Source organism: Suncus etruscus, chromosome 9 (assembly GCF_024139225.1).
Source record: "Suncus etruscus isolate mSunEtr1 chromosome 9, mSunEtr1.pri.cur, whole genome shotgun sequence".
Taxonomy (NCBI): Eukaryota; Metazoa; Chordata; class Mammalia; order Eulipotyphla; family Soricidae; genus Suncus; species Suncus etruscus.
The window spans coordinates 23543166-23561646 of record NC_064856.1 but is presented as its reverse complement, the minus strand read 5'-3'; the positions used below and the strand labels follow the sequence as shown (position 1 = coordinate 23561646).

At 40.8% G+C, this 18481-nt stretch overlaps 1 protein-coding gene across 1 annotated transcript in view; it reads left to right on the top strand.

Moving 5' to 3' along the window:
- The window catches only part of PTPRT (protein tyrosine phosphatase receptor type T), a 935630-nt gene that overhangs the window by 394933 nt on the left and 522216 nt on the right, over positions 1-18481 (top strand). The window contains exon 7 of the mRNA XM_049779129.1: positions 14123-14419. Coding sequence (XP_049635086.1) covers positions 14123-14419 — 297 coding nt within the window. The remainder of the gene's footprint in view (positions 1-14122; positions 14420-18481) is intronic.

The window sequence follows — 18481 nt, the reverse complement described above, 5'->3', positions numbered from 1 at the left end:
CCATCATTTCTTTTGTGCTACAGAAGCTTCTCAGCTGATATAGTTGTATTTGTTTATCTTTACTTCAATTCACTCAACCAGTAGCATTGAACTGTTAAAGTTACCTCTAGATTTAGTGTTATAAACTTTTACCTGATAAAATTTATGATTTTAGGCTTGATATCAAGTTCTTTAATTCATTTTAATTTTAATTTTGTGAAAATTGTACACGGTGTTCAAAAAGTTTCTGAGCTTTTTATTCTTCTTTCTTTTTTATTTTTACATACAACCAGTTTTCCTAGCATCATTTGTCAAAGAGGTTTTCCTTGCTCCACTTCATATTTTTACTCCTTTGTTGAATACCTAATGATCTGTTTCTGGACTCCCAATTTTTTTTTTTTTTTTGGTTTTTGGGCCACACCCGGTAATGCTCAGGGGTTACTCCTGGCTATGCGCTCAGAAGTCGCTCCTGGCTTGGGGGACCATATGGGACGCCGGGGGAATCGAACCGCGGTCCGTCCGAGGCTAGCGCAGGCAAGGCAGGCACCTTACCTTTAGCGCCACCGCCCGGCCCCTGGACTCCCAATTTTATTTCACTTGTCTGAAAGACTTTATCTTCCACTCCCCCAAACACTCAATTCTAAGTCAAACTTCCTTATCAACAGAGGAAGTTGCATTTACCCTGACAACTTGCTTTGACCAGTTTAGTCAGTGTGAGCATGATGTGAGAGGAGCCATAAGAGTTTTTTTAGGATTTCCTTGGCTCTATTATATCTATTATGAAAAGAATATGTCTGTAATGGCTTCTTTCCTTTCAACTTGAGCCTTGAACTAAACACCTGTGAAGATGACTGACCAAGTGCACATAATCTGGAACCCCATCTGTTTGAGCCCAACATAGGTCCAACAATCATATCAATGCCCATTGTTCTAAACCAAAGACAGTTGGAAGTGATTGATTGCACAGTAATATTCCACCAGTATAGCACTTTATTTCTTTCTGACTCGTACGTCTCATAGGTAGGACATATATTAGGAATTGTCATGATACCTATCATAAAGGAGAAACAATATCTCTTCTTTACACTGTATAAAATGAGCTCAGAAAGTACAGAACCATTCAAGATAACACTGTTTACCAATAAGTTGTGATGGGCAGAAGAGAGAAAGTATGACAACCTCAGCACCTGAGCAACACTGATTAATTGCATCTGAAGAGATAGAAATGGAGAGAAGCCAAGGACTGAGCAACTTGGAGGGAAAGTTCACTTCTACAGGGGAAAGTTTGAGAAGGCTGAGCCAGAGTGGAAAGTCAGGAGGAGAGGAAGTGATCTCTCTAAGCATTTATATGATGGCTTATTGCTTAATAATAAGAGCCCATGTAAAAATTTTTTTTTGTTTTTGTTTTTGTTTTTGGGTCACACCCCGCAGTGTTCAGGGGTTACTCCTAGCTCTACGCTCAAAAATGGCTCCTGGCTTCGGGGACCATATGAGATGCCTGGATTCGAACCACCATCCTTCTGCATGCAAGGCAAACCCACTACCTCCATGCTATCTCTCTGGCCCCCCATGTAAAAGTTTATGCTAGGATTATGTCCCACAAACATCATGGCCTGGAAACAGCTCTTGTTAGAGACATCAGCCAAGAATCCATGCATATATGTTTGCAGTCATCAGCATCACTGAATAGCAGTCAGCAAAGTTAGAAGGTGCTTCACCAATGTGTGAGGCAGATGTTCTGAGGGTGACTGGGGGCTGCTCTCCTTTGCTTCCTCTTCTGTTATCCTTTTTGGTGTTTTGCCACATTAATATCTTTCACTTTGTCATCTGCCCTTTCTCACTGCTAAAGTAAGACCCTTTTGAAACTCACAGAGGATAGGAATCCTTTAACTGACAGTAAGTACTTTTGAACATTTTTCTTCAATTTAATGATACTCTTGTATATTTCAAAGACTAAAGTTTTGGACATCATAAAAGAAACAAATCTTGGTAGGCATTTCCAGGGCTGCTGACACAGCAGAACTCTTCAAGGTCCAGCAGTTCTAAGTAGTGTTTGAGAATTAATGGGATTCCTTGGGAGATCAAGAAAGTCCTGGACTGGAGACAGTGTTCCCATATAAGCAGCCTCAGCTTTGTGAAGCTCCTGTTCTGCAAGCTAAATTCTCTCTCCCTGAAAGGGGAGATGGCTGCTTTGTTGAGGGGTCAGAGTTCAATGCAGAGAGAGCTTTTCTTTTTTTGTTTTCTCCATATTTTGGGATCAGTTTGGCTTGCATATTTGCATTCTCTAATAGCAGATTAACTGCTGAAAGTCTTCCTGAGTTCACTCCCCCCTTGTGTACACAGCCAGATGGTTTCTTGTGGAAAAGTAATGTGTGCTGCTCTTTAGTGTCTCCCTTGGTGCATCAAAGGTGTTTTAGGTTTTATTTTTCTTCTAGATATTTTTCTTTCCCTTTCCTTTGCCCCACATCAATGGCTAAGGAAATTTGTCATAAATTAATTGTGAATCGAAATAAAGCCTAGGAAATGTATGGATTCCCCTTGCCCTTCCCAATCCTGAAACTCTATCCTCTGGAAACTGAAAGCATGTAATTTGGAAATTGCCTCTCTCTTTCCTCTACCATAAAAGTAATTTTTTTTTAACATTCTAGCTTATCTTTCCAAGTTGTAATCTTGGGACAGTATCCATTGAATTCTTCCCAGCTTCCAAACACCTGAGTTGTTGGATTGTCAGCAGGTGTGGCGACCACCTTACTCCCTTCTCAGCAACAGCATGGGTGGTGGCTTCTTTAGAAGGCTAGAAGGGCAACCCAAGTGTGTCATCCAAGACATCTGAATCAGAATTATGGTCATGCATGAAGAAAGAAGATGAAGAAGAAGGAAGGGGAAAAGGAACAGATTATTTACAAAGTTCAGATAAGGGGACTACTATTATTCGAAGTATAGTTAGAAACATCAGTCATGCTGCTCATTTGTAATAGGGAATATCACCTATAAAGAGTCCTTTATTATTACAGTTTTCAAACAGCCCAGGCTCCCACAATGACCCCACTAGGCTCCATGGAAGCTCTTTAGAATTTTTTAGTGGGGGCCAGGGACATCTAAATAGATCTCAGAAAGTTTGTTGGCCTAAGAATTCTTATCCAACTTGGCTCTTGAGTCAATGTTCAGCCAATAATCCAACAAAGCTCAGGTCCTATGCAGCTGTAGGCTTCCAAAACTGCATCTAAGGTTGTTTAGAGGACCATGAGGTCCTGGGAATCAAATCTGAGTTAGGAATCTCCTAGACTGTAACCAATCATAGTACTATCTCCCAACTGGTCTTTGAGATTTTTAACTTTAAGTGACTTGAAAAACTTTAAGCAATATGTGACCAGAGTGATAGCACAGCGGTAAGCCTTTTGCCTTGCACGTGGCTGACCCAGGATGGACCTGGGTTTGATACCTGATATCCCATATGGTTTCCCGAGCCAGGAGCAATTTCTGAATGCATAGCCAGAAGTAACCCCTGAGTATCACCGGATGTGTCCCCAAAACAAACAAACAAAAAAAAACAAAACTTTAAGCAATATTGTCTGTAAGTTATTTTGAAATCTGTGAAGTTGAGTGGCCCACATTTTTGGCATGAGAGTAGACTATGTTCCTTCTGATGATGATGAGTCTTTGCCTATCTGGGCCTCTGGAGCTGTGATGAAAAGCTGGAGATTGATGTGCAGAGTTCGATGGTGACCTGGCAGTAAGACCAGGGGTGATGAATATGAAGCTAGTGCCTTACTAAATTAGGCATTACATTAGTAATTGTGCTTATTTAATAATAAAGAAAATTATTTTTTCTTCTGATTCATGTGGAACTGCTATTAAGTTGTTAGACTACACTTATTAGGTTGGACTAATAAGTGGAACTCTTAGGGTTTTCTTTTGTTGTTTTTTAGTAATGCTGGAAAAAATGAACAAAATGATACATGCATATTAAGAAACCTCTGATTTTGCATACATAAAGCAAAACCAATTCTGATGAAGAATCATAAAGATAAAAAGAGGATGGAAAGGAAGCTACTGAGTCAAGGTAGACATTGTGGGAAGCAGGCGCTTCTTGGGCTGGTTAGAAAAAAAGTGAGAACAAGCTGGAGTTAGAAGCATTTGAAAAATTGGAAGGGAGAACACTTGGGTTTGGACTGTTAGCAATGAGAATGCTTTTGCAAGTGTTGGAGAAACTGCAAACTAGACTTAACTGCTGTGGTAGAAAGAACTTCTGGAATGAAGAAATGATGGCAGGATATCCATAGGAACAAAAAGCCTTCCTCCCTCCAGCCTTGCAGACCTCTCTCATAACCCCATATGGGGCAGATGCTCACATGAAACTAAAACCTGTTTGGTTCAGTCCCAACACCAGCACCATGTTACAGGGTCAAGAAAAGATGTTGGAGGCAGGAGACAAACCTCAGTCCCAGTCTTCAATTACAGATAAAATGGTTGCTCAAGGCTCCAGGCCCATATTTCTAACCAGGATCTTACCGATTTTCTCCTGAACCTAAGCTTTAACTTACTCTTGGTTCTTTATGCACACCCAAGACTCTTTAGGGCTTATGTGATGAAGCTACTTCCCTGATTTGAATTCTATATTCCATTATAGCTAGTTATACACATGTAACAAGAAACCTAACCCGACTCTGGGTGAAATAAATATTTGAGAGAATATTTTCTCAAATGAAATGAAGTCCAGAAAAGGCTTAAGAGCTGGTATAAAGGCAGGGCTAGAGAGAGAAGGCAAGAGAACAGCTTTCATCCCAAATGCCAGTTCTTTCAGATTCCTCTTCCTTGGACCACCGTGTCTAAAGGTCTGAGCTAGCTTTTGTAACCCAGCACACCTTTGATCTATTTCCTTCAAAACACTAATGGCAGCAGCAGTTTTGTCAGTACATATATTTGCTTGCCATTATGATTGTTGGCTCTCTTGGCCCATTTTTAAGTTCAAAAGTGGCAGGATCTGTGCCTACTTTTGTTAACACAAAGTGCTTTTTACTACAGGATTCCTAAATAGACTTGTCATCCTGGATAAAGAGGATTCTAAGTGTTCTGATATGACTAGACTGATAATTGATTTTGCCTAAGAACAGGACTAGGCAAACTGCAGTCCATGGCCTTGACTGCCTGCTCTGTAAATAAACTTTTATTAAAACACAGCCATGCTCATTTGTGTACATACTGTCTGTCATTCTTTATACTACATAAACAACAAAGATGAATAGTCATAATAAAGATTGCCTGACCCACAAATCTTAATATATTTATTTTCAAGCCTTTCACCAAAGAAAAAATTTTGACTTTGACCTGATAATACTGTCATAACTACCTCAAAGAATCTTTCATGCAAAAGAGTAACAAGATCACATAAAAGGACAGATTGCTGGGACTTCATAGAGCTGCATGGAATAGATTATTTGACCTGTTTTGTGCCTGCCTGATAATAAACATTTATGTAATAAATGCTCTTCTATAAAATAGAATCTGGCAAGACATTTGCTTTTATTATAACCTAATAATGCAGTGAATGTATGAGTTGTAGAGGAATGAGCCAGTGAATGCCTGGGCTGTAGAGGAATCGTTAACTTTCACTAACCTCAGTTTTTGGCTTCTGACATCTTTGAGAAAAAATATAAAAGTTGGGTTTGCAGGTCCAGAGAGATAATAAAATGAATAAAGCACTTGCTTTGCATGCAGCTGATCCAGATTCAATCTCTGGTGTTTTATATTGTCCCTAAGCCCCACCAGGAGTGAGTACAGAGCCAGGAGCTACACCCAGTAAGAATTACTGGGTGTCACCCCCACAAAAATGCAAAGAAAAAGAAAAGAAAAGAGTAATTGTTTTAATGTCTTTATGCCATGTACTTCCTCAAAGTCCAGCACCTTCCCGCAAGAAGCAGAACAGGTTTTATTAATCTACTCTTCAGTCTTGTGTCTATGTCACAGGAGAGTAGGAGTCTTATGAAGTCAAGGAAGTTCTGTTTCACTCATGGAGTATTTCCAATGCCTGTCCTTTCTCCAATGTCCAAGATGATATTTGTAGAAAGGAAGGAATGTGCAGACTAATATCTGGGCTTATGTTAATGGAAATTAGTTAATGCCAATTATAATTGGTTAAAAGCATGAATCCAATAATCAACTAGCTTAAGAACCAGGTCAAGGGAACCACAGTGACGACAAGTTTCCTATTCTATCTCAATTACTCCCCTGTCTCCCTCTCTTATGGAGGAAATGCATCTAGGTTAAGAATCAGTAACAGGTTGGTCAACACTGTCTCTTGAATTCACCACAGAGCTCTGAAATCAGGGAGGAGCATCCATGTTTGACACGAGAAAAATGAGACATAGATCCCAATGGAACAAGATACTTCATTCAGATGTAGGTGATTTCAGAAACAGTGATTTGTGTACCATGTCAAAGGTATCTTTATGTTTGAGTCTTTGTTTAATTCACCAGAGAGCCAGGGAATACATGAATGAATGATGTTCTCTAGTGCATTGCAACAAGAGGGTGACAGCTATCACATTATCACTGTTAACTTGTTTTAACATCAGATGATTCTAGTTGCTAAGGTGGGTAGTAGGACCCAGACAACCTGGATTGCAGGATACTTACATCCCCAAATAGAAACTCTGAATTCCTCATGTTTGTTCTTGCCTACTTTCAAAAGATGTCCATAGAAATAGTCAATAAATTCCTATCCACTAAAACTTCTACAATAAATTAGAGGAGGTACTGGCAACTAAGCAAAAGAGTAGGCTTTGATGACATTGGAAGCAAGATGGATTTTAATTTTGTTCTTTTGCCTGTTTTCTTCTTGTGTATCATTTCCATGCAGAAATTGGGAATTAATGGTCACATCAAACTATCTGTCAACATATAACTGTTCTTGCAGCATCAAATTATGTTAGCAATAATGTTTCCAGCTGCCTAGGAATCCATTGCAATTTAATTTGAAAGGAAATCAAATTGCATCTCCAAATGGAAAAAAAATAATTTTACAAACCAACAATTCACCTCCACCTTTTTCAGCCCCATACCCTGAATTATCTCAATTTAGGTTCAACTTTGAACAGTTTATAGGTTATAACCAACACTACATGCAAAGAAGAATGTACAGAACATTAATGAATTGAAAATCTACTTTGCTACTCCTTAAAAAAAATAAGATGAGCGCTGGAGAGCCTTTGCCTTACACATGGCCTACCTGGGACAGACCCAAGTTTGATTCCCAGCATCCCATATGGTCCTCTGAGCCTGCCAGGAGTGATTTCTGATGCAGAGCCAGAGTAACTCCTGAGTATCACAGGGTGTGACCCATAAAAAAAAACCAAAATTAAACAAAACAAAAGATGTTTTCACCTGATTAAGGTCATTAAATGATTCTACAGCTATTGCCTTTGACAATAGGAATTGAAGTTGGTTGTCCATAGAACAAAAAACATGTTTCTAATTCTTACTGAACTACATGATTAGCCTGAACACATAGAATACAAAGAGAGCTTGTATTCAACCCTTTACATATGTCTTTCTTCCTGAACTATGTTAGCATAATGATTCTGGTTTGATCCTCAGTCATCCACCACAATTTATGTATTTATTCTTTAGATAGAAAGCAGGTATTTCTTGTGGTTGTAAAAGTGAAGAGATGTAAAGGCTCATATGATAGCAGGAGACAGATTTGACTTAAACATAAAACACTATTGAATAAGAGTTGTGGGAGAAATGGGTCAAAGAAAACAGAGAAGAGAGGTACTCATGAATTCTATGCAACGTCTGCTTTGCAAGAAAAGTTACAGGAATAGGGTAACATCATTTGCACGAATAGGGTGACATCGTCACTGAACTTGGAGTACTGCATAATGATCTGTCTGTGTTGTACCACATAGAGGAATGAACATGGACCAAAGTATGGAGCATAAAATGATCCAAAATAATTTACTGTAGATATATAGGGGCTCAGTGATGGAGCAATGGAAAAATGTGGAGGGAATTTGGAGGTGAGAGAATACATGTAGCAGATGGGGTTTAAGTCTGTAGTTGAAAATGATACCAAAGAAAATGGCATTTTAGTTAGTTGATAAAAAGGCAGATGTGATCAGAGTAGGAAACCAGTGTGTTTGAGAGTGGTAGCTACAAGTACAAAAGCTTCACAGGTTGAAGCCCTTCAACCACATGAAAGCCCCATCTGCCATACACAGGAACACAGATAAATCTGGATGCAATCAGAAGCACATGATCCTTTTCCTTTTATCTCTACTTCCTCCCTCAAAAGACCTTGAACACTGGGTGTGGAGACCTCAAACCTCCTGTCCAAACTTGACCTGCTCCATTCTGTGGAGGAAAGGGGAAGTGGCTCAAAGGTCTAGCATGTGGGAGCTTCAGGTTTAATCCCAGATTCAACATGATCACCAAAAGCACAACCAGATGTATTTTTATAAAGAGATAGCAATTGATAGCACTGTTTATATGTGGGGAGCTAGTACATTTCTATACAAAGAGGTAGGTCTAGGTAAGACAACTTAGGAAAAATCTTTACGCAGGCCCTTAAAATGAGTTGGAGGCCACTGAGGAAAGGTATTCTGGGTGTTAGGTTTGAAGTCTGGCCCAGCAAGTATAGCACAAGGACCAAGTAGAAGCTTAGTGATGTCTGTTGTAGGTGGAGGGTTCAATATTAAAAAAGGACTCAGGACAGGGCCCCCTTGGCCAAATCAAATCACTGAGACTATCAGTGTTCCCATGGCCTGAATGAGGACAATGACACATTCTCCAAAGGGAGCACCCAGAAGACATTCCTTTGTTTTTCTATCATAGGATGATTTTTCCAGCTTCCCACATCAGCCCTTCTTTATTCTTACTGCTTATCATTATACATGAAGGTCATCTGAACAGAGCCTTATCTGGAGGCAAAAACTATATGGACATATTTACACGAGGGATATAAATTCAACAAACCCATCTCTACTGCACACAGAAAGCTTTCTCAGCAATTTTCAAATTGTTTGCACCAACCAAATGTAAACTTGTGATTCTTCCCATTGTCGACAGTCCTCATTGCTAAAGACTGGGGAGGGTTGTCAGAGTCAAAGTGTGAAAACTTCCAGCATGTAGTTTCCAAGATAGTTTCTATTGTGTAGAACATAACAGGACATTCTGTGGCTTGACTACAAAAGTCTATCCATTTGCCTTTGAGACCAGGGGAATCTGCTGGAGGAAATGGAACAAGGACTGTGGTGTTCCCAAGAGCACATCGCCATCTGTTCATTTCAGTATAAGAATATGAACCAGAGCCAGTACAGACCTTCTCTATGCGCTACAGAGGCTGAGCAAACAGGACAGGCCCTGGCAGCCAGAAAGGAGTGATAGAGAGATGAGCAAGCAATTCCCAGAATGAGTAAACATAGCTGAGTGGGCTGCTATGCAAAGTGTGTGTTGTGTGATTGTAAGTCATGTTCCTTCATTGGCTTCCATTTTATATGCTAAGAGGTGTTCTAGCAGGCAGAGGCCAAGCTCCAAGGTTTTGCCTGAAAACTGTCACCATTAGGTGCTGAGTGATAGTATTGAGGGTAAGGCATTTGCCTTGCAAAAACATGATCTGGGCTCACCTTCACAGGTGAACCAGAAGAGCACACTAGAGTCAGGGCCCAGGGTTACAATGACAGGCAGTGGTCAATTCATCGCCCACTGTGTTTAAGTCTTGCAGGGCCATCTTTGGAGACCCCAAGATCATGAAGGTCTAATCACATCAGGCATCCAAGCTCTAATTTCTCACCAATCCCCAGCCGAGATCTCCCCAGATTCTTTATATATTGGTGTTTTTCCTGCTCTTAGTCCTAGTATAGAGAAAACATGAAGTGTTGGACCTTCACAAACTAGATCTTTGCTTAGTTGTTTTTAACCAGCCTTTGATCTTGAAGATTGTTTTCCCCTCCCCATTGAGGATACTAATGTTTCCTGTAAAGGTAGAGTTAAGTTTTATAAAGTTGAATGTATGTTTTAGGGGTGCTTCTCATTCTTTCTCAGTGGGCACCTGAGCTGAGTTTGGCCTGTGTGCTGGAGAAACGAGTGAGGAGTACTCTGTTCTCACAGAGCTTAAGTTCTAGTAGGCAGAGACTCTAGTGGACAGAGCTGCTATGGCAGAAAATATTTGCTTTGTAAGGAAGCAGTTGGCTGAAGAGGGAATTAGCCCTCTTCGCTCTCCTTCTTTGTACACCACATGGCACCTACCCTTACTTTTTCCAGATCCCTGGGATCAGGCATACCTCACCTTGCACATTAAACATAGTCAAGTTCAAGCTCCATTTTTCTTCTTGTTAGTCCATCTCTTTACAATTTCTTCAACCTCTCTGGGCTTCAGTTTATTCTTCTGTAAAAGGGAAGGTACACTTGGCCTTAAAACAATATTTCCCAAAGTGGGTGATTCTGATTCCCCCCACCAAGTTATAGAGAAACAATCCAAGGGAGTGGTAATAGCCTCAGGTGTTTGGTGATTTCTGTTTATTAACTTTAGAATGAGATTTCTGGGGGATGGGGTGCTAAGTGTATTTTTTTTCTCAGAAAAAGGCTCAGTTGGCAAAATAAGCTTGGGAACCTCTGCTATTAATAACCATAAAACATGAGCTAGAGTGATAGCACAGTGAGTCATTTGTCTTGCATGCAGATGACCCAGGAGGGACCCAGGTTTGATCCCTTGCATTCCATATGGTCTCCTAAGCCTGCCAGGAGCGATTTCTGAGTGCAGAGTCAGGAACACACTCTGAGAACTACTGGGTATGGCCAAAAACAAACAAACAAACAAACAAACAAAGTCAGAAGACAATTTAAGTGACATGACCCAGCACCTTGGGTTCTGCCCATTAATGGTGTTTTGTTGTTATTTTTTTTTCTTGTTTGAAACCTGTTGGACATCCTCCATTTGGATCTCAGTATATTTGGCAAAATGAGTTCTTAGCCTTGAACTCCAATGGGTCTTAAATATCATCATGGCCCCTCTTCAGTGAGATGAAGTGATCTGATTGCAATAATCTTATTATCCAGAATAGTCTGTTGGGGATTTTCTGAGCAGGAATGGGGATATGCCCATTGTTGTCTTAAATAAAATAAAGAGTCCTAGTGTTGGGTGTAGGGAGATGGTGAGGCCTTACTGCACTTGACCCAATTTCCCGCAGCCCCTATGGTCTGGCAGGAATGAAGGTGGCAGGGCGAGGGCGGAGAGACTCACACAGCAGTCAGATGAAGTTCCAGTAGGCAGCCAGCTTTATTGCACAGTCCCTACCGCCATGTACACCTCCTCACATGGCCTCCACACTAAGCCTTTTCCTAGCAGCCTGGAAAAAGCAGCTGAAAGCCAAGAGAGCCCAGGAGGAGTAGAGAAGTAGCTGATAGGAAAAGGCTTAGTGTGGAGGCCATGTGAGGAGGTGTACATGGCGGTAGGGACTGTGCAATAAAGCTGGCTGCCTACTGGAACTTCATCTGACTGCTGTGTGAATCTCTCCACCCTCGCCCTGCCACCTTCAGACCTGCCAGACCATAGGGGCTGTGGGAACTGGGTCAAGTCCAGTAAGGCCTCACCATCTCCACACCAATTCCGGAACTCTTTAATTTATATTAAGACAACAGCCCATCATACCACACAGGACAATTCTGCATCAGAACTTGCTCCCCAGGCCATGATGGTAATAAATTCTCAAACCTTTGGGTGAACAACTTCTGACATTTCCTTAGCCTGCTCACCATCCATAATAAGTTAAGGCTAAGCAATAGTTGGGACCAGAGAGACAGTATGACATGTAGGGCATTCTACCTCACACATGGCTGTGTAGGTTTTATCTCTATTACCCCATGTAGTTTTCCTACTTTTGCCAGGAGTGATACCTGAGAGCAGAACCAGGAGTAAACTCTTTTCATAGTTGTGCATTCACCCCTTCCAAAAAGATTAAACAGTAGCAGCAACCACACAAGATCCTGACCCTTCAATTAGGTGACCACTCACTTTTCACCTGATCCATGAAGACGTAGTATAGTAGTTCCCCCAGGAATACCTGGTCCACAGCTGTAAAATAAAAATGTCTGAGTGGTGAGATCACCCCAGGAACTACCTAGCCCCTTAGCAAACAGGTCTAATGAAGCAGGGTAGTGGCAGAGAAATAATACAACAAGCAGTTAGGATCAGAGTCAGTCTGGCTTTCACTTCATGGCCTCTTTCTGCCATATGCTGCCTCTGCACCCACCAAAAGCCAGAAATGCTCTCTCTTTATTATCCAGAACCAAATCCACTTGGGTTGGGTAAGATCCTGTAATCTAGGGGGGCTTTAATGTACCAAAAAAAAAGAGGTCTAGGAAAAAAGGAATTTGGGGAAACATCTTTATTTAGGGCTATTAGTCTCAATTTACACAGGGCCATGTTTTCAATGACACCCACTCACTTTTGTGTGGGCTGTCACTACTCAACAAAAAGGCCCTATGTGGAAAACTGGGTTCTAAAAGTGACCCTGAAATTTCCCAGAAGATTGGGTGAGAACATTCCTGTATGATTGAACAGGTCTGTACTGATCCTTCTAGTAGAGAAATGCTTTGAAAATTGTTCCTTAGCCACAAGAGACACAGCCAAGGACATTTTTCCCATAGAGACAGATCAGAAAAAGAAGCATCAAGCCACACTCTCCTACACACATATACCATTCTTTTTACTGTGTTGGCATAGCCTACCCTCTACTCTGATGGGACCAGAGAGATGGTAGCATCTGTCATTTTAAATAAGGATGCTGCTATTTAGCATTGCCATTTATAAGATGTTTGGAATACTAAGCTTTATTTTTTTCTACTATTCCTATTTCTGGAAAAAAAAACACCTCCAAAAAACAACAACAACAACAAAAGCACTACATACTATGATGTCTGGAATACTTATTATATTCCAGGTGCAGGTCTAACTACTTTGCAAATAACATGGCATTTTATGCCCCTCCCAGTGAAGTTACCTGTTATTATTCTCACCATTTTACAATGAAATCAGAAAGGAAACCAAATAGATTGTATGATATGACCACGTCCATTTGGGCAGGTGGTATTGGGCACTGCATACTGATTTCATCTCTTGCCTGTGTTTCACTACACCCAGCTAAGAGAACATGACACCAGAATGTATAGGGATGCTGATTACCAACAAAGTGGTGTATCTATCCTAACAAATGTCTATGCATTATAGAATGAGCTGTTACCTTGGAGTGGAGGTAAAAAAAAAATTATGTGTGTTTTTATAATGTATGTTGTACAACTATTTGTTTCATTCATGTAAAGTACTTATAGAATATTCAGAATAAAATAAAAGAGCTATTTCAATGCATGAAGATTGACAGCAGGATCAGTTGGGGTGGATGATTCAGATAGCATTTGGGTGAGAAATATGATTTGATCAACTATGGAAGGATATTCCAAAGGTTACTACAAGAGAAAAAGAAAGGAATAAACAAAGGGTTAAGGTCTGTTCAAGGATATTAAGGATGACTGGCTTGTTGATGAAAGGAAGGATGATTACAAGGAACATTCAAAGGCCATACATATGTGAATAGACGTTGGAATGCAAGTGTGTAGAAAGAGGTTCTTTTTCCAGGCAGTGAGTCTTGATATAAAACCTATTGATTTCCCAGGGGGAGAGGATGCAGCTTGATTAAACGTAAGAAGGCAGGTGAAAACTCCAGTCACCTTCTAAATAAATATCTCCCAAAGTATTGCTTTATGTTGTTGGTGAACCCCAAGATCACCTTGGATGGTTTTCTGATAAACCCTAAAGAAGTAAACAATTTTGCATATGATTTTATGATTGATATTTATTTATGGTAAGGAAATAGATGGCAAGTGAGCAAATAAGTAAATATTGGGCTTTATATAGCTTTATAAAGATTTATATAGCTTCCTTTTGATGCAAGAATTTAAGAACGAAAAAACAGTTTGATTTAAAGGATTATAGAACAGAATTAAATTATACTCCAGGTGGCAAAAATCATGAAAGCTGCAGGTGAGATGAAGTTTCAAGAGGTGCTCCCACTTCATCCCACCTCCATTTTAATGGAAGAGTTGTCTGTCTTGCTCAAAGACCTTTTGTGTCTTGCATGTCTTGCAGACCCAGTGCATGGCCCACAGAATGTGGAGATTGTGGATATCCGCGCCCGGCAGCTGACCTTGCAATGGGAACCCTTTGGCTATGCAGTGACCCGCTGCCACAGCTACAACCTGACAGTGCAGTACCAGTATGTATTCAATCAGCAGCAGTATGAGGCTGAAGAGGTGATTCAGACCTCCTCCCACTACACCCTCCGTGGCCTTCGTCCTTTCATGACCATCCGGCTTCGTCTCTTGCTGTCTAATCCCGAGGGCCGGATGGAAAGTGAAGAGTTGGTGGTTCAGACAGAAGAGGATGGTGAGCTTATTTGGGAATGGGGCCTGGTGGGCTTGCTCTTGGGGCCACACCTGTCATGGAGGTTAAACCCTCGTTGCTTAAACCCTCCAGTCTACATCTACTTATTTTCCTAGATCTTTACTGAAGGATTTGGTAGGTAGTGCATCGCTCAACTCCATGGGATGCTATTCCCATGGACATTACCAGCTGCATCACAGATATGCACTCACATTTGAACCTTCCCTCCCTTCTCCTTTGCCCCATCTTCTACGTCCCATATTTCACCACTCCAAATTTTCTGAAAGAGGTGTGGGGTGTTGTTAAAGCATGTAGAGGCTGTAATCAGAGAATTTCTTTATTTTAGCAAGAACTAAAATCAGAAAATGCATAGTAAGAGCTTAGTTCACACATAATTTTTTGAGATTTGTTTGTTTGTTTGTTTGTTTTGTTTTGCTTTGCTTTGTTTTGTGGCTATACCTAGCCAGTGCTCAGAGCTTTCTCCTCTCGGTCTGAAATCCTGGCAGGTTCGGGGACCTTATAGGATGCTGAGAATGAAAGCTAGATTGGATACATGCTGTACTATCATTCTGGCCACACTTAATCCATATATTGAATGTGCTCAGAAACACAAAGATGTTCTAGAGGCATTTCAAACCCATAATATTTAGAAAAATTAAATTAAAAATTATGAATATTTATATATAATTTATGTATTATATTTTTATATATATAAATGCCAACCCACCCCCCAATTGCAGGTCATTTCTAGTAGATTTGTGAGGTATTCCAAGATGCTTCTTCCTCTTTATTTCATTGGTTTGTTTTTGGGGCCACACTCAGTAACACTCAGGTGTTATTTGTGGCTTTACACTCAGAAATGTCTCCTGGCATGCTCAGAGGGGCCATATAAGATGTCAAGCATCAAACCAGGGTCTGCAACATGCAAGGCAAACACCCTACCCACTGTGCTATTGGTCTGGTCCCATTTCTGAAAACTCTTGATCCAAAGTATACCAGAACACACACACACACACACACACACACACACACAAACACACACAGACACCTTAAGAGATGATATACAGGAAAGTGAGCAGAGCACTGTTACTGTCATCTCCACAAGGCTCATACCCTTTTGACTTTGATTAGTATTTGAACCTCAGGCAGAGTATCCACTGTGGCAAGACTATTTTATGCTATTGTTTCACAAAGCCAATTAAAGCATCCCATAAATCCAAGGGATGCAACTCCTTCCTTAGCTGGTAAGTCCACTAGGAGATGACACAGGCATATCAACCTCTCCTCTCCCAACCCCGATTCTCATTTCCCAGTGGCTCATCCTAGAGCTGCAGGGATCACAGCACCTATGTTCAAAAGCAAACCTGCATGGCCTCCATTAAGTCTATCCCTGTAGCCTCTCATCCATATCTCTCAGAATGTGACTTTGCACATTCTGTGCCACACTGTAATGGGGTTCCAGCTGCTATCAGCTGGGCTCCTGCTTGCCTGACTGCCTTGTAGTATATCCAGGTCTCTAATAGAACTGTCTCCACCCACTTAATTGGCATCCAGGCCACCTGCAAGATCTGCTTCCTATAAATCCAACTTTGCTCTGAGGGAAGCTAGCTCTGCAGCCTAGTTTGACTGAGACAAGTGGCTGACCCCCAGTGCCTTGGTGTCCTCATCTGCCAAGCTGTGGATCCTAATACTACCACCTTCTGGATTTCTGTTCTCATTAAAGCTATGGTATAAAAACAACTGGAACAATGCCCAGCAGATTGTACATTTTCCAAAATGCAGTAGCTTCATGTGCACTTGATAAGGAAAAGAATGAAAAATGTGAGCTCAGAAAGCACTCAGGACTGTCATCAGGTCCAGTTTTCCTGATGGAAAATCAGACACTGCTCTCCAGCACAGTGATGTGAGCGGGGGTCAGGTCTCATAGCAGGGCAGGAGGGTGGTTTTCAGATACATATTCCTGGGAAACTCCTATCGTAATGAAGAAAACACTGCTGAAAGTGGCCTAAAAATGGAGAATTTGTAAGCTGAAAGACTGAATTCGACCAAGGTAGCCTAGGGCATTTTTAATTTTTTCTTGGACATTCTGGCAGTCTTAGGTTGCCTTATAGTAACACACACACACACACACACACACACACACACACACACACACACACACACACACACCACAGCTAATCACAAATCCATCTATAAAGCATGCTGTAACCTCTCCTTTTCTCCTTCTTGTCACCAAAAAAGGGAGGGGTGGAGAATTACAAAACCATAATCATGATGTGAGAGTAGCAATGCTTAGAATTAAATTTTAATTAACATCCATTAATAAAGCATTAATTCTTACTCTACTGAGAAATGCAGATGTTATCACATTAAAAGCCCCATCATATAAAAGCTCGGTTTTCTACTGAGTTTATCCAGAGCGCTGGCAACCTCTATCCACCAGGATGAAGCCCAGTCTCCACCTCTCAAAAGGGAAAAGCCCCTTCTCTGTTACTTGGGGAGTTCATCATCTCAAGAGCAGCTAGTGTGAAGGGTTTTAGGCAGCTGATTAACAACTGAACCCTTTAGGGAGCCAGACAGCAACCTAAATTGAGCTGACAGGCTCCCACTGTTTTTGTCCCTGTTGCAAAATTGTTTTCTGGGGAGTTTGGAGAATGTGTCATTTCAGCACCCAGGTACTTTTCGGGGCCTGGGAAGAAACGGATTTCTGAGATTAGTAGTCTAGTGTTTGGGATCTTTTGCTCATCTGGAAGCAGCTATTGAGAGGTGACTTCAGGGCTCTTTATTTTTACAGATTTTCCCTCAACAAAACCCCAGCTTGCTTAACAGTGTGCTTCTTTCTCTGTCTTTAACTACAATACAATCAAGACTAGTCTGGAGTATGGAGCAAAATTTATATGACCTTGAAGGATAAAAGCAACATTGGAGAAGATTCTGCTCTGGCTACCAATTTATGAGCATGTACATTGTCCTGGGACATGGAAGGGTCTTGTGTGGACCATGACTCCTACCCAAAAGCATTTGAGTCATTTCAAAGCTACAGAAAAAAATGGAAAGAATAGGATAAAGAAACCTTAGAAACTCCTCACCTACATTCAACATTTGTTAACATTTTGCTATATTTTCCATTTCATATAAATGGAAATAACATGTGAGAGCATAGAATACTTTTTTTTTTTTTTGGTGTTTTGGACATACCTGATGGTGCTAAGGGGTTACTCCTGGCTTTCTGCTCAGAAATCACTCCTGGCAGGCTTGGGGGACCATATGGGATGCCGGGATTAGAACCACAGTTGGTCCTGGCTCAGTTGCATGCAAGGCAAAGGCCCTACCACTGTTCTATTTCTCCGGCCACAACATAGAATATTTTTAACTATTTTAAAGGCAGTCATGGTCCCTGATCCTCATCTTTGCCATATAGAAGACTATACAGTTTTCTCAAACTTGATCTCTAGATCATAAAATATCTAAGATATTTAACAGTGAGCCAAAGTGAATGTGTGCAGTTGACTCAATTCCAATCCCAGGTACCCCATATGATCTTCCAAGCCCTGTCAGGAGTAATTCCTGAGCACAGAGCCAGGAGTAAGTCCTGAGAACTAGATATAGACAAAATAAACACGCACACAAATTAAATTTATTAACAATTTTAAATTAATTAAATAGGCATTCACATTTCAAATAATGTGAAACTTGATTTTACGTTACAAGAATACAAACTATCTCTGTAAGATAAGAAAAGGAGATTTTTTTTCAAATTTGGCAAATTTTTCAAGTTTGGCAAATTAAGCTTGTTAGCTTGGGAATGCAGCAGTTCTTGAGGATGGTACACAAGGCAAAATATCAGGAATCTTAGAACATGCTATTTCAGTTACTCAGATGTACAGGAACACCCCTTACCCTATCTTCTGGCATGTGGCACTATTTTTTTTTATTATATTGTGAGTCTGTGTAGTGATACTTTGAGGTCCTATGAGTTAACTATTTTCTAAGAATTTCTCACCTGGGGCCGAAGTGGTAGCACAGTGGTAAGGCATTTGCAGGTTCCATCCCCAATATCCCATA